The sequence below is a fragment of the Acanthopagrus latus genome, chromosome 5, assembly GCF_904848185.1.
Source record: "Acanthopagrus latus isolate v.2019 chromosome 5, fAcaLat1.1, whole genome shotgun sequence".
NCBI classification, from domain to species: Eukaryota; Metazoa; Chordata; class Actinopteri; order Spariformes; family Sparidae; genus Acanthopagrus; species Acanthopagrus latus.
In genome coordinates, this window is record NC_051043.1 from 26,607,600 (window position 1) to 26,629,267 (window position 21,668).

At 39.2% G+C, this 21,668-nt stretch overlaps 4 protein-coding genes across 6 annotated transcripts in view; 1 reads left to right on the forward strand and 3 right to left on the reverse strand.

The window, feature by feature from the left end:
- Window positions 1-223: 223 nt before the first annotated feature.
- Window positions 224-4,335, reverse strand: LOC119020259 (beta-1,3-galactosyl-O-glycosyl-glycoprotein beta-1,6-N-acetylglucosaminyltransferase-like). 3 transcript variants are annotated; one of them, XM_037099511.1, is made up of 5 exons: window positions 4,270-4,335; window positions 3,029-3,387; window positions 2,036-2,129; window positions 1,284-1,685; window positions 224-1,192 (listed from the first exon to the last, which is right to left on the reverse strand). In XM_037099511.1, the coding sequence occupies exons 2-5, from the start codon at window positions 3,328-3,330 to the stop codon at window positions 701-703; spliced, it is 1,290 nt and encodes a 429-aa protein (XP_036955406.1). In that variant the 5' UTR covers window positions 3,331-3,387; window positions 4,270-4,335; the 3' UTR covers window positions 224-700. The 3 variants fall into 3 exon arrangements, 2 of the variants coding, with proteins under 2 accessions (XP_036955406.1, XP_036955405.1); XR_005075256.1 differs by lacking the exon at window positions 4,270-4,335 and having other exon boundaries at window positions 225-510; window positions 563-1,192; window positions 3,029-3,712; XM_037099510.1 differs by lacking the exon at window positions 4,270-4,335 and having other exon boundaries at window positions 3,029-3,712.
- Window positions 4,336-5,556: 1,221 nt separating this feature from the next.
- LOC119020260 (beta-1,3-galactosyl-O-glycosyl-glycoprotein beta-1,6-N-acetylglucosaminyltransferase-like) lies at window positions 5,557-9,790 on the reverse strand. The gene is made up of 5 exons (XM_037099512.1): window positions 9,773-9,790; window positions 8,212-8,570; window positions 7,728-7,821; window positions 6,963-7,364; window positions 5,557-6,871 (listed from the first exon to the last, which is right to left on the reverse strand). The coding sequence occupies exons 2-5, from the start codon at window positions 8,511-8,513 to the stop codon at window positions 6,380-6,382; spliced, it is 1,290 nt and encodes a 429-aa protein (XP_036955407.1). The 5' UTR covers window positions 8,514-8,570; window positions 9,773-9,790; the 3' UTR covers window positions 5,557-6,379.
- Window positions 9,791-12,904: 3,114 nt separating this feature from the next.
- On the forward strand, window positions 12,905-18,144 carry rfk (riboflavin kinase). Its single transcript, XM_037096852.1, has 4 exons — window positions 12,905-13,577; window positions 14,655-14,806; window positions 15,961-16,063; window positions 16,292-18,144. Exons 1-4 carry the CDS (start codon window positions 13,496-13,498, stop codon window positions 16,462-16,464), a joined length of 510 nt encoding a protein of 169 aa, XP_036952747.1. The 5' UTR covers window positions 12,905-13,495; the 3' UTR covers window positions 16,465-18,144.
- Window positions 18,145-19,017: 873 nt separating this feature from the next.
- Window positions 19,018-21,668, reverse strand: part of pcsk5b (proprotein convertase subtilisin/kexin type 5b) — a 73,001-nt gene continuing 70,350 nt past the window's right edge. Inside the window, exon 37 of the mRNA XM_037096849.1 lies at window positions 19,018-20,721. Within this exon, the coding sequence (XP_036952744.1) occupies window positions 20,315-20,721 (407 nt within the window). The 3' untranslated portion in view covers window positions 19,018-20,314. The remainder of the gene's footprint in view (window positions 20,722-21,668) is intronic.

Genomic DNA, 21,668 nt, shown 5'->3' on the forward strand with positions numbered 1-21,668 from the left:
GTTTGGTGGGACTGATCCTTTTACAAGGGTCAGTGTTGAGGCAAAGCCAGCTTTGTTCTGACCCTCGTTACTGAAGCAGTCCGACGTGAAGTGGTTAGCACACACATGCAAACTAACAGGAAGCCTAGCCGGCACGTTGTCGTTAAAAATGAAACACAACCACTGTCTCTTTTATTGTTCTGTAGCTGGGACAGAATATAGGCACTTATGTTGATTTATACAACCAACAACAGAGCAATTTGCGTGTCTAGCTCTGAGCGACGACATTGTGAAACACTGCAAGCTTACTGCTGGATACCCTGAACTTCACCTCGGAGAGGGACGCCCCTCAGATATCTCCTATCATCACGCAGAGGAGGCCGACCTATGAAAATCCAGCAGTAGTGTACAGGTAAGTGTTTAGCATTTGACATGACAATCACTTTATCTGTAGCATAACTGCACATGACTGACTGAGCTACAGATTTGTCATTCTGAGCTCTGCTCCACACGTTCTGTGGCCAATCCAACCTGCCAGCATCAGGAATAAAAAACATTTAGATATCCTGCAGAAAGTACAGACCTTCCAATGACCATTTCAAAGATGATTATTGTTTATCTTATAATCACACTAATCAATTATTTTGTTGTGTAAAATAATGTATTGCTTTATATTACATAAATAGATTCATTTTAATTATTTGTGCAGCAAAATCTCGATCTACATCCAATGTAATTCAGCCAGTGCCTTTTGTCTCAGGTACTTCTCCAAGCAGTAGACAGCAATGGGATCTGTGTCAGTATCAAACTTATTGGCAAAGAGGTGATGTTGTTCAAGCAGCCACGGTAGGTCTCCAGCACCATACACACATATTGACCGGACATGGTTGCCATGACACTCTGGGTACGCTGCATCCAGTGAACCCTGTGACCCCTCATGCGACCACCACTTCACCAGCCGTGCAATAGCATTGATGTCTGTCATGTCATATTTGGAGTTGGGCCAAGTTGATCCAGGGACACCAGGGATCCGTTGAATAGTTGCCCAGAGGAACTCATCAGGACTGTAGGTGTCTTTGGCCCACTCAATTAGAGCCTGTATTCGGCTGTCCTCCAGCACGCTGCGGATGTAGCCTCTGCTCACCACAATGTAGGCATTTCCTGACATAATAGGCAGGTTGAATGGAGGTGGGTCCTTCACCTTTCCTGTTGCCTGAGACAGTTGAAAGACTAAGTTAATGTTTTTGACCGTCATTAAGGTCAATCTGAACCAACCACATTGTAAAATCTCCAAAAAGAAGTACCTGGATTTGTCCATCAACTATCTGGTAAGAATTTGTCACCCTCCACTTCTTTTCTCCAATTTGTTCCGACTCCATGCTGTTACCGCCCCTCAGTGAACGCAACATCTGTACAATCTCCAAGTTGGTTTTCAGTGGGAAATCCTGACCACAGAGGTTGATGAAGTATTTCCATCTTGTGCTGGCGTCATAAAGATCAGCCATACAGTTAAGGTCAGCCTGGACTCGTGGCCAGGCAGCATAGACCACGCTCACAGGCTTGCTGACCATGAAGACATTCGGGAAACAGGAAGTAATGCCCATGATGGCAGAGAAGAATGAGGTGTCTGATTTTTTGTCCACATGGACACAATAAATATTTTGAGGTGAATAGATGGCTCGAAGCAGTCGCTCAAAGTTCTGCACCTAGAATACATGAAAAAAAACAAAGAGTTCAATCTTTTTTTGTATATGTCACATAAGTTAGTTTCCAGGGACAATAGATGGAAAATAGCCTTCTGGCTAACTCTGATGAATTTGCAGGAATGTTTGATTAATGTACACTGTCCTGGTTAAAATAAACCAATAAATAAAATAGATTAAAAAGACAATTGGGAAATATTTATAGGGGCACTCAAGCAACTTTCAATAGAACGCCTGCCTCCAAAACTGCAAACATACAGTTTGAAATGCAGGCTTTCCGGTTTATTTATCTAAGACCAAGCTGAGTTAAATTTTTAATTTGAATTCAAATTTAGGCTTCAGAATTTGCATACCTTATGATGGACAAGCATAGAATATGCCAGAGGGAAGTCCTCTTCCTCCTGGCTCAGTGGGTATGGTAAGTATTTCCTGCTTAACTTGAATTGACTGTAAATGAAAAATATTGAAGAAATAATAAAGGGAATGTATTCTGACTAAGATTCCAGTTAAATTCATCACACTGAGGGGACCTATTATGCTTTCCTTATTTTCTGTCATCTATATAGTTTTGTCATGTTGAATCCACAACTTTCCTCACTCTTGACAGATTTCCTCTCTGATGTCTTCTAGCTGTTCTGCCTCAACTCTGTGATTTATGAAGTTTCCTTATGTACAAATAGCTTAGCTGGTTGCAAAACTAACTGCTTATTGTAACATTAGTTGCCATTAACTGAGTTGGCTGTGCATGTAGTAGTCCTATTACCCGACTCTCCACATTGGGCCCCAATCCTGAAAACTTGCTACTCTTAGAGGTCCAAAGCTGCTGTGCTAGAGGCAAACCTCTCCCAGTCAGAGTGGAGTCTTTAAGATCCTAGTCCAACTATATGTAGCTGCTAACTGAGCTAAACGGCTGCAACAGGGAACTCTGTAAATCACGTATGTTTACTCCATAAAATATGACCACCAAGATCAGTGAATAAAGTTGTGTTGTTGGACAGTAGTCAGTGAGGCCCAAACAAATCTCTTTCAGTGCCACATATCGCTATACTGTCAGCACACTGGACCGAGGATGTGACAGTACTCACAAACTCTATGTGCTGGCCAAGATCCCAGCAAGAATAAAAATACGTTTTCCCGTATATTGAAAGAAGCAACTCTAAATATTGGATACATTTTTTTTGACTCTCACAGCTAAATTAATCATTAAACTAAAAGAATTTGATCCATTATGTCTGATAACATTTGGATAGTCTATAGTCTAAAGTCCAGAGCTGGTAACGAACATAAAAGGTTCCTTTTATATAGAGTTACACAATGACTCAAACTTGTGGTTTTAAACAACTCACCTGCAGTCTTGAGTTGCATTGATATAATACTCATCAGGGATCTGAACACTCTCCTTGAAGTCTTTAGTGATGGTCAGTAGTTTGGCCTGCTCAAGTGCTCCCGTCTCTCCTCGCAGGATAGCAGAACAGTTACACACTTTCTCTGGGCCGCCATCCTCATTTGTGTACTCCAGCCAGCTGTATCCCATAATGTAGCTTGGATTCCAGCTCATTTTGGGGCGACTGACCCAAAGCATGCATAGTGAGCCCAGTACAACACTGAGCAGCAACAATTTCAGGAGGCGTCGTTTCACTAGCCTCATTCTCAGAGACAGGATTTCAACTGAGATGTTTGTACAATGTGAGTTCTGTTATTGCTTCTGGAAACAAGAAAAGACGGGTGATGTAGACACATCCATTCTGTAACTAAACTATAAAACATAACCCAACAATAGAATTCAGAGGTAATCATCATGCAAAGTTCAAATTTCCATGCAGAGAATGTTGACTTAAACAGCAAATCTGCCCATTTTCAACCAGATTTGTATTTTGATCTGCAGATGTAGATGAAAATTGGAAAACTTTCTCTCCATTTTACCTGCACATAGAACAGATTTTAGCTTCTGTTACGAAACACATCACAAGTGAAGACAAAGTGTTGGAATCATTTTAATGACGATGTGTGTGGCGCTATGTGGAATCATGGTAGTCTACTTTTTTATTACTTTTTTTGTATAATGTGAAATAAGTGAATTTACATATCCGACCATAGTTTTTTGGCATCTTGACCATGTTTTAATCCCAGCAGCTGACACAAAGGACCAGGAAGCACGTCATCTACACCAGAGTCAGGCGTAGATTAGAGACCAAACTAACGGTGTGGCTGCACTAAAAAATACCCTCCATTCAGTGATTATGTACACAAATTGATGAGAGAAGCACCGATGCAGCTCTGCAGCACAGAAATGTCACTTTTAAAATTCATGTAACTCTAAACTTTAAAAAAAGAAATGTGATCTCTAATCTTTTAGGAGATGCAGAGCAATGTTGTGGTTTTCCTAACTCCCTCTTCACCACAATGTTCTGGTACGCTGCCTTCATCTGCCTCTCTGTGTCACGCTCTGTTTTAACATCAAGAGCACAAGATACTTAAAGACCTTCACATGAGACAAGACAAATCTAGCAATAAATAAAGATACACAAACTTAAGCTTTATCTCTGGTTGACCTGAACAACCGAACATGTTAAAAACTTCCTCCTACCTGTGACTCTGTAAGCAGCACATCTGACTGGAGTGATATTTCCTCATCACTTCCCTCCTTTGTATTCTAAACCAGAAATGCAGGCCCAACATTGGGAACTGTACAAGGACATGACTTAAACGGAAAGGGGTGGAGTTCTGTGTGACTCTTTTTGTTGAGCAATTTTTATGCATATTTTGATGATGATAAAAAGGCTGTATGATTGTAATTGTTTTGAATTGGCAAATTTTCCACTGTTCAGTAAGCGCTTTTCATGTTGTGATGATTTATAATAATAAGCCTCTAAACAAGAAACAACGATGTGACATTTGTCGTGATACTCATAGAAATGGACTCGTGAAGTTGCTCTATATACATTGTTTGGGCATTTCTTTTGTAAGTAACTAAAAAGGAGTGTAATGAGTAATCTTTCACTCTATTTCTACTAAGATAACTCATAATATGTGATTTATTGTGGGTAAAAAAGAGCCCTATGAATATATTCACTCCTTGTTCCCTCTGAATTCTCATTAACGTCTGTAATGAACCGTTATCTTACATTTTCGAACACAAACCCAACCCAAAAATACACCAGTTGGCCATTCACTATTCGCCTCTATCACTATTTCTTCTCTAAGTAGCAAAGTTCAGCTTACAGCATACTGTGACTTTACCAGCGTCATATCAGATCTGAATGGTCTCTAACTGCTGCCTGACGTCTCTAAACCTGCTGGTTGCAGTTGATCTGGTTTATCAGCATATTTCACCAATTAAACCTGCTCAGCCTGGAGCACAGCTCCTCTCTGTAAGAGATTTACCTGCTCAGAGCCACATGATGCATTACGACTTTGAGAATACAAACTTACTTGAGTTATTATGACATTTGTAATTAATTATGGGAATAGTATATGTTTATAGAAGACAAATGAAAACATTATATTCATTCACAAGATGGTTTATGAATGAATCATATTTTACAGGACATATTTGGTGATAAATTACAAATATAGGTTTATATGTTTATGTACATATGAATGTACTTATATATCGCAAATGTATGTTTTATGTACAGATTAGATAAGGAAGCCAATGATGAATAATTCACCAAAGACTAATGAAGAGGGGGAGTGATAAGATAAATTCACATTTCCTCCACCTACTTTTGCAACATGTAATTAGAATTGACTTTTTTGATCTGCACTACTCCTTTCTTAGTTTATTTGTATACCGACTAAAAACAAGTATATGTTCAAAATAAAGATTTCAAGCACTCACTCACTCATTCACAGTCACTCATTTATTCTTGGCTGACATGTGGCCATATTACAGAATACAGAACAAAGAATGGCTTTATTGTGATTGTAAAGTCTGCATACAACGGAATTAACAGTGCAACTATATTTAGTGCAACATCACAGGAAATAGAATACAAGTTAGACAAAAACAAAAAAATAACATAAAAAATATAATTTAAAAAAAACAAAGTATGAAAGTGAGGAATCAGTATTGTTGCCTAAGTGCCATCATTCCACATGGACGAGCACTCACCTGAAAGATAGTCTGAAGCATCTGTTACTGGAGAAGTGCAAATACAACTACAACTATCATTGGAAGGTTTGAGACAAAGTTGGGAGACAGATGTGTCGGAAAACTTCGCAGAGGACAGGTGGAAAAAAATTATTTGTTTGTGGAAATTGTGGAGCACATTCTTAATTTATAGCAACTTGACCTCAAGTTAATTGGCCAAACTTGAGAAATAGTGACACCTGCTGGAGAGGTGAGAAATTAGCTGGTACTCTGTCCTGAAGTAGTGCACAGGTAAGTATTTAGTATTTGACATGACATTCACCTTATGTGTAACTTAACTGCACAAGACTGACTGAACTACAGATTTGTCATTCTGAGCTCTGCTCCACACGTTCTGCAGCCAATCCAACCTGCCAGCATCGGAAATAAAAAACATTTAGATGTCCTGCAGAAAGTACAGACCTTCCAATGACCATTTCAAAGATAATGATTGTTTATCTTATAATCACACTAATCAATTATTTTGTTGTGTAAAAATATATATATATCACTTTACTTTGCAGGAATAGAATAATTTTAATTATCTGTGCAACAAAATCTCGATCTACATCCAATGTAATTCAGCCAGTGCCTTTTGTCTCAGGTACTTCTCCAAGCAGTAGACAGCAATGGGATCTGTGTCAGTGTCAAACTTATTGGCAAAGAGGTGATGTTGTTTAAGCAGCCACGGTAGGTCTCCAGCACCATACACACATATTGACCGGACATGGTTGCCATGACACTCTGGGTACACTGCATCCAGTGAACCCTGTGGCCCCTCATGCGACCACCACTTCACCAGCCGTGCAATAGCATTGATGTCTGTCATGTCATATTTGGAGTTGGGCCAAGTTGATCCAGGGACACCAGGGATCCGTTGAATAGTTGCCCAGAGGAACTCATCAGGACTGTAGGTGTCTTTGGCCCACTCGATTAGAGCCTGTATTCGGCTGTCCTCCAGCACGCTGCGGATATAGCCTCTGCTCACCACAATATAGGCATTTCCTGACATAATAGGCAGGTTGAATGGAGGTGGGTCCTTCTCCTTTCCTGTTGCCTGAGACAGTTGAAAGACTAAGTTAATGTTTTTGACCGTCATTAAGGTCAATCTGAACCAACCACATTGTAAAATCTCCAAAAAGAAGTACCTGGATTTGTCCATCAACTATCTGGAAAGAATTTGTCACCCTCCACTTTTTTCTTCCGATTTGTTCCGACTCCATGCTGTTACCGCCCCTCAGTGAACGCAACATCTGTACAATCTCCAAGTTGGTTTTCAGTGGGAAATCCTGACCACAGAGGTTGATGAAGTATTTCCATCTTGTGCTGGCGTCATAAAGATCAGCCATACAGTTAAGGTCAGCCTGGACTCGTGGCCAGGCAGCATAGACCACGCTCACAGGCTTGCTGACCATGAAGACATTCGGGAAACAGGAAGTAATGCCCATGATGGCAGAGAAGAATGAGGTGTCTGAATTTTTGTCCACATGGACACAATAAATATTTTGAGGTGAATAGATGGCTCGAAGCAGTCGCTCAAAGTTCTGCACCTAGAATACATGAAAAAACCAATGAGTTCAATCTTTTTTTGTATATGTCACATGAGTTAGTTTCCAGGGGCAATGGATGGAAAATAGCCTTCTGGCTAACTCTGATGAATTTACAAGAATGTTTGATTAATGTACACTGTCCTGGTTAAAATAAACCAATAAATAGAATAGATTAAAAAGAAAATTGGGAAATATTTAAAGGGGCACTCAAGCAACTTTCAATAGAACGCCTGCCTCCAAAATGCTTCTTTCAAACTGCAAACATACAGTTTGAAATGCAGGCTTTCCGGTTTATTTATCTAAGACCAAGCTGAGTTAAATTTTTTAATTTGAATTCAAATTTAGGCTTCAGAATTTGCATACCTTATGATGGACAACCATAGAATATGCCAGAGGGAAGTCCTCTTCCTCCTGGCTCAGTGGGTATGGTAAGTATTTCCTGCTTAACTTGAATTGACTGTAAATACAAGAAATATTACAGGAAATGTATTCTGACTAATATTTCAGTTAAATTAAGCACTTTAAAGGGGACCAATTATGTTTTTTTTATTTCCTGTCATCTATATAGTTTTGTCATGTTGAATCCACATTCTTCTTCAATCTTGACAGATTTCCTCTCTGATGTCCTCTAGCTGTTCTTATAATGAAAGAAGCAACTCTAAATATTGGATACATTTTTTTGACTCTCACAGCTAAATTAATCATTAAACTAACAGAACTTGATCCATTACGTCTGATAACATTTGGATAGACTATAGTCTAAAGTCCAGAGCTGGTAACGAACATAAAAGGTTCCTTTTATATAGAGTAACACAATGACTCAAACTTGTGGTTTTAAACAACTCACCTGCAGTCTTGAGTTGCATTGATATAATACTCATCAGGGATCTGAACACTCTCCTTGAAGTCTTTAGTGATGGTCAGTAGTTTGGCCTGCTCAAGTGCTCCCGTCTCTCCCCGCAGGATAGCAGAACAGTTACACACTTTCTCTGGGCCGCCATCCTCATTTGTGTACTCCAGCCAGCTGTATCCCATAATGTAGCTTGGATTCCAGCTCATTTTGGGGCGACTGACCCGAAGCATGCATAGTGAGCCCAGTACAACACTGAGCAGCAACAATTTCAGGAGGCGTCGTTTCACTAGCCTCATTCTCTGAGACAGGATTTCAACTGAGATGTTTGTACAATGTGAGTTCTGTTATTGCTCCTGGAAACAAGAAAAGACGGGTGATGTAGACACATCCATTCTGGAAGTAAACTATAAAACATAACCCAACAATAGAATTCAGAGGTAATCATCATGCAACGTTCAAATTTCCATGTAGAGAGTGTTGATAGCAAACAGCAAATCTGCCCGTTTTCAACCAGATTTGTATTTGTTCTGCAGATGCAAATGAAAATTGGGAAACATTTTCTCCATTTTACCTGCACATAGAACAGATTTTAGCCCTTCCTGTTACAAAACAGATCAGGAGTATTTGGAACATTTTAATGATAACCAGGGTGGCGCTCTGTGAAATCATGGTGAGAATTGTTTAAACTGACTTGTTGTCATTTTAGTCAACTTCCTGCCTGTTTTGCAGTCAGCAACCTTCTTTCTACAGCACCCCATGAATGTGCAGAAGTCATCGCCAGACAGCAGACAGGAGGATCCTGCTCTGTGAGCCTTCATGAGCAGAGAGGGCCACCACTGTCTGGAGTTTTCTGCCTTCATTGGATAAAGTGGGAAGGGAGTTTCTTTTCTCTTTTACTGCAAATGTCCGCAATGTGAAGAGTCTATGTAACTCCAAACTGTCTAAGAATTTGATTTCTAATCTTTTAGGAAACACAGAGGAAACTCCTTTTTAGTTGAGTTGTTTGGGGGGTTTGTTTTGTTTGTCCTAGCTGTGACCTTACAAGCAGCAGGTCTGACTGTAACCACATGCATACACTTGAAATACAGGCACAGCTTTATATGACCAAAAGATTTGTCCTCTCCAGACCTGTAGGTGTGGCTGATAGATTCACTGTCACCTGTGCACCCTTCAGCATAAAGGTCTCAAGCGACGCTGCTTTGACAATTTAATTTAAATTTTTAATTCAAAAACCAATTATGATCACACCAGGATGCACATGTTGCACAGTACCAATTTTAGAATATATATTTTCATCTATCTATCTATCTATCTATCTATCTATCTATCTATCTATCTATCTATCTATCTATCTATCTATCTATCTATCTATCTATCTATCTATCTATCTATCTATCTGTCAAGATACTTAAATACCTTTGTTTGAGTCAAGATAAATGTAGCAATTTAATGAAATCAACAATAATTAGGGAAAAGTTAAATGAAGATACACAAAATAAATGCTTTAAACTCTGATGTCTGAACAACCGAAAATGTAAAACAAACCTCCTCCTACCTGTGCAGCGGATCCGACTGTATTAGCGTCTCATCTGTCTGTTATCACACATGTTAAGTTCCCGCTCTGCTTTGACGATGAGAGAGGTTGCACTACGTCATTTTAATTTCACTTACCTGCATACATCCGCTATGAACAGGATGATAGTTTTTATTACTCAACACCAGGATGCGCATGTTGCACACTACCAAATCTGGAATCTGTTTTTCTTTTTTTTTACACTGATGACTAATAGATGACCTTTGAATGTCAAAGTGAATACAATGTAATCACATGTAAAAGCACAGTATCAACTGTTTAAACCCTCTTCCCATATGGGTTTTTGCAGAATGGTTGGTATGACTGACAGTGATGGTTTGAAGTCATTCCTGTGTGTTTTCTTGATTTATGTTTGGGGCTGAATATCTTCACAGATCTCCTGCACACTGCAGTGGGTGTTGCTACACACATTTCCTGGATTGTGCAAAAAACCTAAAGAGGGCTGACAAGAAGCCATTTTCACAGGGAATGCTCAAAGGAGCATGGCTTTTTAAGCAGATTGATTAAATTGACAAATTGATGAAATACAATGAAATATCAAGATGTACTGCTGGATTTGCAGCAATGGGCTTTTATTACACTGCACCTATACATAACATGAGATAATACATAGAACTATTCAAATAATTTTAAGCATTTTAAGCAGGTAAATCATAAATATTATGTAACTCAGCCAGTGCCTTTCGTCTCAGGTACATCTCCAAAATGGAATATTCCAAGACAAACAAGGAACACTGCAGACAAAGAGATACACCTTGACACTTGATAGCATTGTAAAATTGGCTTTATTTTGATTACAACATTACAACATGTCCCTCTTACATTTGTGTGTATGTAATATATCTTTGTGTAAAACTTGACTCAAGATTTGAGATTCAAGATGTTTTATTGTCATATACACATAGTTTGCACCAGGCAATGAAATTCTTAATTTGCAAGTTTCCCCTCACACAAAAATATAAACACAAAAATATAAAATATACTTAGAAGGAAATAGATAAATAACAAGCATGTTAGCATGTGCAATGTTCACATGCAGCAGAAGGCACTGAAGGACAATAAGAATATTGAATATATATATTGGATTTTGAAGATATGTACAGAGTGCAAATATAGTTTACAGTATTAAACATGTTGCAAAGTTCCCAGTGCTCAGTGGTTTTGTATATGGAGTTGTCATGGGACAGAGTCATTCAGCTGCCTGATGGCCTGTGGATAAAAACTGTTTTTAAGTCTGGCTGTTTTGGCTTTCACGCTCCTGTAGCGTCTGACAGACGGTAGCAGTGTGAACAGTGTGTGCTGGGGGGTGTGTAGTGTCCTTGGTGATGTTGTGTGCCCTCTTTGTGGCCCGGGTGTTGTAAATGTTGTGAAGTGATGGGAAGGCTGCGCCACAGATGTATTGTGCAGTTTTAATCACACGCTGGAGAGCCTTCCTTTCCTGTACCGTGCAGTTTCCAAACCACACTGTGATGGAACTGGTCAGGATGCTCTCTACTGTACATCTGTAGAAGTTGCTGAGGAGTTTGGTGGACAGGATAGTCCAAATTTCCTCAGCTTTCTTAAGAAGTACAGCCGCTGCTGTACTTGGCAATGTGCTGGGTGTTGTGAGACCAGGAGAGGTCCTCCCTGATGTGGGTGCCGAGGAATTTAAAGGTTTTCACCCACTCTACCTGTGTTTCACCAATGTGAAGTGTGCTGTGCTGGTCTTTCTTCCTCCTCGGGCTAATAATCATTTCCTTAGTGTTCTCATTGTTTAAGGAGAGATTATTTGTGTGGCACCAGGACACCAGCTAAGCCACCTCCTCCCCGTAGTCTGTCTCCGCCCCACCAGTGATCAGTCTGATGACTGTTGTGTCATCCGCAAACTTGATGATGGTGGTGTTGCACTGGGTGCTGGGTGGAGGCACAGTCATAGTCGTAGGTTGATACACTTATACAAACTTTTCCTATGTGGCAACACTGCAGTTTTTCGATTCTGAAAACATTCAGCTGAATTTTAGCAGTGTAATTCCCCAGGTGGGTCTTTGAATGCCTCATCTAAACTTGCCACTCTGCTTTGACGATGAGAAGAGGCTGCACTGGGTCATTTTAATTTCACTTACCTGCATGCATCCACCATGAACAGGATGATATTTTTTATGACTCCACACCAGGATGCACATGTTGCACATGTTGTTGTTGTTGTTGTTGTTGTTGTTTTTTTACACTGATCACTAATAGCAGACGCTGCCCTTCGATGTCAAGATGAATACAATGTAATCACATATAAAGGCACAGTATCAACAGCTTTAAGCCCTCTACCCATATGTTTTTTGCAGAATGGTTGGTATGACTGACAGTGATGTTTTAAAGTCATTCCTGTGTGTTTTTTCGCTTTATGTTTATGTTTATGTTAACCCTAGCTTCACACTTCTCTTTGCTACACACATTTCGTGGATTTTGCAAAAAAACTAAACAGGGCTGACAAGAAGCCATTTGCACAGGGAATGCTCAAAGGAGCATAGCTTTTTAAGCGGAGTGATTAAATTGACTAATTGATGAAATACAATGAAATAACAAGATGGACTGCTGGATTTGCAGCATTAAGCTGTTATTACATTGCAAATATGTATAACATAAGATAATGTATACATAGAACTATTTAAATTATTATCATTTAAGCATTTTAAGCAAGTAAATCCTAAATCTAATGTAACTCAGTCAGTGCCTTTTGTCTCAGGTACATCTCCAAAATAAAAAGAGAAACAAGGAACACTGCAGACAAAGAGACACACCTTGGCACGTGATAGCATTGTAAAATTGGCTTTATTTTGATTACAACGGTAGGATATGACCCTCTTACATTTGTATGCATGTAATATATCTTTGAGTAAAACTCGATATATTTATATAAACTTTTTTGATGTGCAAAATACTATCGGCTGTGATGTAACGGTAAAGCCAAGCACCAATAAGGATGATATATTTTATGGCTCATCACCAGGATGCACATGTTGCGCACTGCAAAATTTGTTTTTGTTTTTGTTTTGTTTTGTTTTTGTTTGTTTGTTTGTTTTTTTCAGTCTGAAAACACTCTACTGAATTTTAGCAGCGTTAACTCCCTAGGTGGGTCTTTGAATGCTTCATCCGCTTTTTCCTACAACACTTTAAGGCGACATGTGACGTCGGCCTGCTTTGGTCACGCGGTCAGTGACATCAGAAGAAGCGTTACGTACGCAGATGTGCTCCACACATGTAACAGCCGGCTCTCTGTGAGCACCACAGCCTCGTTTCACCGTCATACTACGACTGGACCTTCAGGGACAGAGCAGGACCGTCACCTTTCGAGTACCTGCTGTAAAACCAACACCTTTGAATACAACCGTTTTAGTTATAGGGTGCCTCCGATGAAGCTAACAGCAGTTAGCTTAGCTAGCATCGCAGGTGAACTTTACCACCGCTGCTGATTGAGTAACGTTCAACTTTACCCGTGTCGTTCGAGCTAGCCAGGCAGGTGAAGCTACAGCTAAACACAAGGACGGACTTTGAACTTTACAAGGGTACGAATTCTGTTTTGTTAGCTGCTAAAGAGGTGCTAGCCAGCTGAGTAGTAGTTGCCGATTAGCCAGTCGGACTTCCTTGTGTCGTTCGAGGTCATTCGGTACCGTCCGTCTAAGAGAGCCGGCTACTACCGTGAAATTAGTCATGAAGAGCCTCCCGTACTTCTGCCGTGGAGAGGTCATTCGAGGCTTTGGGCGAGGAAGCAAAGAACTGGGAATTCCCACAGGTGAGTTATTAATCTGTTACTAATCTGTATGATGATTTCGAGAACCCCATAGCCTGCTTTAGATAACACCAGGCTTGTCTGAATCGTTGTTTTGTTAAAATAACGCTGAGCCAGAGAGGAGGTAGTAAAGCTGGATAATTTAGATAACACTGACAGACTGTGGTTTTTGTATTGTCAGCCTTTTGTCAGATGATTTGGCTCATTACTGCCCATGCATGTTCGTTTGTAGTTACCTAGTTAAGATCACGTATGACGACACGGTTTTACGCAACGGCCGTGCGTCATGTTGCTGCTGCAGTCCATATGATTTGGGTACTTAAACAAGAGATGTTCACAGACAATGAGAGTGTAATTTGACCCAAATTATAGCTGTTACGTAATGACAGCAATTTCCAGAAACGTGTGGAAACGTTTGCAAATAAAGTATTGAATCAGTCATTCCCACGACGTGGTCACCTGAAGAATATCAACATCAGTTTGAGAAGAACATCTGAAATGTGTTGTAATATATGTTGTACTGTCGTTATTCTCTATATGAACCTGACATTTGCTCTCAGAAAGGACATAAGTAAGCATAACGGCAGTTAGAAAGCAGCAGAAGTATTTAGCTCCAAAATAATTGTCAAACCATATAATAAATCAGCTCCCTTTTTGGAAATACTGCAAACCATGCAGGGGTTATAAGAGACACTAAATAGAAAAGACAGGCAGCTTGTTTTGTCCCGAAAGACTTAAGTTTATTTAATACAAAAAACATGTGAGGAAATTCTTAAAACAAATGAATGTCAGCTGTTACAGAGGAGGCTTTTGTCTAACCAAGCAGAGCTTCGTTTGCCAAAATTGACAAATTCAATTCCACAGATGTAACAGAAGATTTCTCAAAAGAATTGTCCAGCTGAGGTTATCAAAACAACCAGTAAGAGCTTTGGGTAAATTAAAAAAAAAAAAAATGTCTAGTTAAAAAATGACTTTGATTTGCTCTGAAGTCCCCTCCTGTACAACACCAGCTTGAGATCAGGAGGAGCTGTTCTCCATCTGCTAACCTTTTTTTTCTCTCTTCTTCTTTGCCATCTCCAGCCAACTTTCCAGACGCTGTGGTGGACAATCTTCCAGCAGATATCAGCACAGGGATCTACTACGGCTGGGCCTGCGTTGGTAATGGGGATGTCTACAAAATGGTGATGAGCATTGGCTGGAACCCCTACTACAAAAATACTAAGAAGTCCATGGTTAGTAGAAAAGCAGCCTTCATTGCAAACCATTTGGTGACTTACTGAGAAATCAATTTATACAATTATAGATGGTCTTTAACAATCCCATGCAGTGTTAATATAGTCACAAGCCCACTTTCGGCTGGAAATCCAATTTCCCACAGTGAGGCAAAGAACATTTGTATTGAAAATGAATGAAAAACTGCTCATTGACGTAGTGTTTTATAGGGCTGCACAAATATAAAGAAAGTAAACATCTTTTCCAAGTAGAGCATACATTCATTAAAGTATAACTGATCAGTCAACGTGGTTTCATTCATGGTTGCACATGACTGCTGGCTCCTGAATGTTAGAAACTCTGAGACCTGTTTGTGGTTTGTGTCATTTGATTGTATAATTTACTGGGAAGTGAAATATTTGCACAATGCTCTTCACAATAAAATACAGTACTGGGAGAGAGACGTGGTTTACCTCAGCTTTCAGAAAGATTTAACAGGTTACAAAGGTTTCCTATTTTTGTGGTTCGTTCCATCTTGATTCAAGAAACAGACCAAATGGCAGATGTCATCTCAAATTGGACTAATTGTATTTAAACACTAATTTGTTTCCTTAACATTTCCAGGAAGTCTGGATGTTGGACTGAATTGATCTTTTCAATAACGTGATAAGTGTTTGTACTTTCCCTGTGGGGTCAAACATGGAGAAAAATGTTGCAACAAATTAAGTTTTAGTTGGTTATCACTCTGAGGAAGTACTTACCAACACTTTAGCTCAGCAACAGTCAGCTGACCAATGTGGTTGGAAAATCCCAGAAACTATTGAGAATAGACATTTTTGTGTTTTCCCATCATAGAGTTTGACAAGCTTGGAAAGTCCACCACTGTATTTATTTTATATAGACAGTTACAACAATCTGACATGAGCATTACATTTTGTACTTTTTCACTAAACCGATTACAAAGTTTTGTTTGAAAAACTTCTACTTTCATCAATGCAGTAATATCCAACCCAGACACAGGTGGCCTTGCCATAGTGGAAGAATGAGAATGTGGTGTTTTGTTGATACTTGTTGCTGTAAAGTTACAAATGTTACGTTATGTCACAACAAGAGAAAAGCAGCAGGTTATATTTCAACAAGGTAAAAAGTATGTTGTTGGTTTTTTTGCTTCTAGGAGACCCATGTGATTCACACATTCAAAGAGGACTTTTATGGAGAGATTCTCAGTGTTGTCATGGTGGGCTACATCCGTCCAGAGAGAAGTTACGACTCACTTGGTAAGACACATCTGTCACACACACACACACACACACACACACACACACACATTCGCTGGCACACACATGCTCCCGTCTTTGTGTGCCTATTTGAGATATCTGAGGATTCCCCTGCCTACAGATTTGATCTTACTGTTCTTCACCTTGTCCTGCCGCGAGTCCCCAATTTTCTTCTCTGATTTATTTTCTGCTTGTCTTCATCTCTGTCTCGTCTCTTTTCCGTAACAGAAGCCCTTATTACGGCCATCAACAATGACATCGAGGAGGCCAAGGTCAAGCTGGAGCTCCCAGAGCATCTCAAACTGAGAGAGGACAACTTCTTCACCAGTGTTCGTAGCTCGTCTTCAGCTGTGCCCCCCACCACTGCATCCACGTCACAGACTATTATGAATGGTCACTGACAGCTGGCTGTGACTGCAGCACAACACTCGCACACCAGAGGAACCACACGTTTCTGTATACACACACCTGTGTGTGTGTGTGTGTATGTACTCATTAAAATCCACACCCTTGCTCTGAGATGTATTTGCTGTCACCGTGGCTGCACATGGACCTTATCATAAACAGCCAATCTTTTTTTTTTTTTTAAATATTCTATTTTTCATATACTTTGCTGATCTGTCTGTGTTTAAAGAGCTGTTCAACTTCCTGTATGGGTTTGTTGCAGACATCCAACCACTTCATAGAACATATGGATCTGTATATATTTAGACCAGTTGCCGAATCAGTGTAGCGGTGTATGAAGCTCTTGGATCTCAGTAGTCCTGTATAATCTGGAATCTTTCATGTGAGATGGTACCTTTCTAAAATGTAGATTTTGGGATATGGCTCACCACAAAATACAGGCAGATTTGTAACCATCTATATATGGCAAATGACACAAATAGACCATAAACTCTACTCTGAATACGTTGTAGCCAAGGTGTTTTGTGTCTGCGTTAGATGGTTAGAGTCTGGGCATTATTATCTGCGACTGAAACACTGGATGACTTTATGCATCAATGGTATTAAAGAATCTGTTCTTTCCTTTTCCTCTTGAGAAAGCATCTGTCACCTTGTTTTTGAGCCCTGTTTAAAAATGAATCACCCTCTCACATCAAACCTGAGATGGGATTTGTGATTTGTTTTTTCATGCTGTACAAGAATTATTTAATAACCAGCAGCATGGTTATTCATTGAACAAACAGTGTTCAAAAACATGATTTAAGGATAGGCTTGAAGGATGGAAAATGATTTATTTTTCATTATTAATACTAATTCTATAGCCCGGGCAACAGTCTTTGAAGTTTATAGTTACAAACTTAGACCATACAAATGTTTAATGATGATGCAGAATCTCAGATCAGAAAACCCTGCCATAAACAAAATATTCTTTATTTATATTACAGTTCCTTTTTTTTTTAGTTCATGTGGTCTTTTAAAATTCAACCAATCATATTCACAGATCATTGACATAACAATGTAAGAGGAAATACCTCTGTACCGTTTGTGTGCGGACCTGTTTTTCAAAGAAAATGACATGAAACTTTTTAACATACGAGTGTGTAAAGTTCTTCGAACCCCTGTAAATATTGGTTTTAAATGAATGAAGTACACAAGTCCAGCAGTGTGATCCTGGATTTTAAGTCTGTACAGTAATTTAGTTTTAGAGTGTTATCCGGAGTAAAAGGTATGACTGAAACAGTTTAATTTCTTGAGAGGAAAGGTTCTAAGAGCTTTAGGCCTATAAAATGATGGAGAAGCAGTACTTCACTTTGCTATGTAAAGTTTTTATTTCATGTTGAATACTAAATTATCCATCATGGTCATTTTTCAAAGCACTTAATGTACGTAAGAAATGTCACTGTAACGTTCAGTTGTAATGTGCTGCTGCTTGAGATCTGTCAAACAGTTTCAGGATGAGCACACTTGACCCCACTGCATTAAGGTGAAATATGTTTCAGGCATATTTGTTGCAATTATTTGTTTGAGTTTACACAGGGACCAGGGTTACTGCAAATATAATTACATCTTCCGCACATCTTTTATGTTTTCATTCTTGTGTTGTATATGATTTCATCAAATAAATAGTTTGATCAAGATTTTTTTCTTGTTTTTGCAGTCAAAGAATCTCATTGGGACTCTTACAGCATCTGAGTATTATTGTCTTAACAACTGCAAATATGCAGATACAAATCTGTTATATTTTAATAATTTCTTTAAACATATGCAATTACATGACAAATATGATCTCTCTGGAGCTGATATTCTACCCTGTTCCCTCTTAAAGCTACCATGTCATCACATACTAGAAGTTAAACAAATCCTCTTTAAGTTGCTTTACATGCGCCTGTAATAAATGTGCAGTTTTCTGTAAAATTCATTTCCAGCTCACACAGAGTGAAAGTGGCCATTAAGAATAAACCAGATTTTCCTTTAATTCCATAACAAGTCTGATAATGAAGCTGGAGTCCAGTTTAACTGCGAAGGCACAGGAATGTATCCAATGTCAACATTTGTGAAGGATGTTCAGTGACAGACGTCCCGGAGTCGATGTTGTGTCTATTTGTTGAGTTTAGTATGAGATAAGAGACTGGACTCAGCCTGCTCTGCTAGCAACTGAGAGTAAATGTTATATAGAAAAGCATTAATGTGCTAAAGAAATTAAGTGCTTAGAACAGTTTGGAATCTGAAAACTGGGAATAACTTTCGATTGTTCTCGTGTGAACCTTCATTTTGAGTTTGTGTAAGAACTATGCTTATTAAATTGAGTGGTATGTTCTGCTTTCTTATATAATAAGATCACTCAACAGATCCAGTATGAACATGTGAACTCAGAGATTACACGCAAGAGATAATAACAGTCGTGTGTGTATTTGTTTGCAGTCCTTCCCCAAATCTTCTGTAACTCATCTCTGTAGGACAGCACGTCTGCAGGTTAATTCATAACACAAACTTTAAACAAGCCCGCACACTTACGACACAGATCAAATTCCAGTTTTATTATGAAACGAGCACACAGGCAACCTCAACAGAGTAGAGAAAAATTCTAATTATTTGCTATTCACAATTTCCTTTTATTATCTCAGGGACACAGCGACACAAGCCAAATGCACAGAACACAAGAGCAGAGTTAAAAATATATTTTATATTTTTGCCGAAAGAAAAGTGCTGATAAATCACTTCTGCTGCATCTTTCTGCTGTGTTAAGAGCACAAAACTGGACACATGCCCAGATGTGCAGGTGCCAGTATATCACTGAACGAGATGAAACCCTGAGAACAACTGTTCCTCGCTGTGTAAACTAACCGGATAAGATCCAAACAGTTCCACACAGAGTCACAGGTGAGATGGTGTTTCAGTGTAAATATTGCTGTGAATCCCGAGGCGACTCCAGCAGTGTGATACACAGTCAACTTTACAAATTAAACAAAAAGAAATTCTACCGGCAAAATACTGACAGTGATTAATAAATGCTTTAAACCAAATGATGCAGAAACAGACAATGATGATCACATTGTTTTTTTGTTGTAAACATATTTAAATTTTCTTTCAATGATACGTTTTATTCTAGAAAATGTAAACAAACGCATTAAACCAAAATTACTGAAGTTGAGGCAAAAGATTACACCAGGAAAACATCAACATTCAACCTTGTAGCAGCTTTAACAATCAAAAAACGCCTGCTGACTAACTCGACACTAGTCATATGATTAACTGTATTTTTGATATAGATTTACATAAAGTATGTAAAACATTGTGGCCAGGCTTGGACCAGATCTTCAGAGAGCCTCGTTTATGTTTGTTCTCAGGGTTTTATGTATCTGTGCAAGCTGGAGAGAGAAAAACTACTTTAATCACATTTTTTGCGGCCCCTTTTACTACTGCAATTCACACTGAGGGAGAGTTAGATGTAGTCATAGCAAACAACTGTAAGTGTCAAACAGCTGTGGCAAGATATTAAGTTGGAGATGGCTGGACATCATTTGTCATAAGCAAAATGTCAGCTCACATAATTAGAAATTAGATATTGGACCAGTGTAAAATCTTGATTACACCTTAACAATCATGTTTTCGACTGCTCCACCCGCTGATTTTGCAAAAAAAAAAAAAAAGTGAAGAATGAAAAAGGAATCAGGTGTCTGAAGAGCCAGTCACCCGTCTGGTTCAAGCGCTTTCCAAACGAAGAAACAATTTTCACAACATGTTTAGACTGGAGTGATTCAAAAGGAAGAGCTACTCTTCTCCACTCAGGTCTTTTGTGCTTTCTTTTCATCTGTACGAGTAGCTTTCATCATCATACTCTAGCTCGATCTCATCGTCATCCAAGAGTCCATATTTGAACTTCCTATACACCGTCCCATCTTGTGACATGTACACGATATCATCCTCTTCGTCCTCCGCATCTTCCTCGCATTCGATGATTCTGTCGCTGTACTCCCCGAATGAAGAGTCGGTGGTTTTTGTGGCGATCTCTTCGTTGGTGCTGAGCTTCTCATAACCTCCAGCTTTGGTTTTGGGTCCGCTGGCGACTGACTTAGACCGAGCATTGAGGAAGATGAAGATCACTCCGCCCACAGTGAGGATAAGCAGGACACAGGCAGTGAATAAGACTTTAGGAGTGCTGCTTTGGTTCTCAAATTTCCTCATCACAAAATTGACCCCCAGGATGCATTCGTCTGAGAAGAAGGAGACAGAGCAGATCGTTAGGTTACAAGTCCTCTCTGATGACTCCCTGGTCTTGTATTGCAAGACTGTAATTAAAATGTTTTCTCTGTTTTATTTGGTTAATTATTCACTTACCTATGTACCAAGAACAATATACAAAAACACCAACATCACACAATAATGTAAAATGAGCCAAAGTAAGTTAGGTAATGATCTAATTTTCAACAGCAGTCCCTGAGCACTGCCTAATGTCTATGGTTAAACAAGTGCACCGCTGAATCGGATACAGATAAAGTTCTTTTACGAGTATCATTCAAGTTGTTGGATGTTGTGTAAATAATTCTCTGACTCCTAGTTTGATTTGAAGCTCAATTCTGTAGCTGTTCTGCATCGATTTCAGGCTTGAAGGGATAAAAATGAAAATTAAGTAGTTGGACTTCTGGGGTGGTGGGTGGCTCATCCTGCCCAAACTTCCTACGCCTTTATTGTATATTTTATTTTTAGTGGTTTTAGTGTCTGTGTGTAGAGAGACTCAGATGGCTTCAGGGTTGTCATGCTTACATGTGATCAGCTTTTAAAACAATATGTTGTGTGTGAGGAGATGATAGCGTGAACCGTGCATCAAGATGTTGGCTGCCTCTGTTTTTTTTGTGAGGTATGCTCTCACGTGCATTAAGTTTGCCTGGTTGAATTTGGCTGCAGTGACACACCGAGTCATAAAAGCTTGCAACATTTCTCTGTAACAGAAACGTATTAATTTTCTTTTCCTAGAAACTCCAGTTTTGCAGGAAGATGTGACTCATGTTTGGTGTAAATGCAACTGATTATACATGACAACCACAAAAATGCCCTGTTGACTCACGCACACACACACACACACACACACACACACACACACACACACACACACACACACACACTATCTTAAAGGAACATGTCTCAATACAGTAATCTGTGT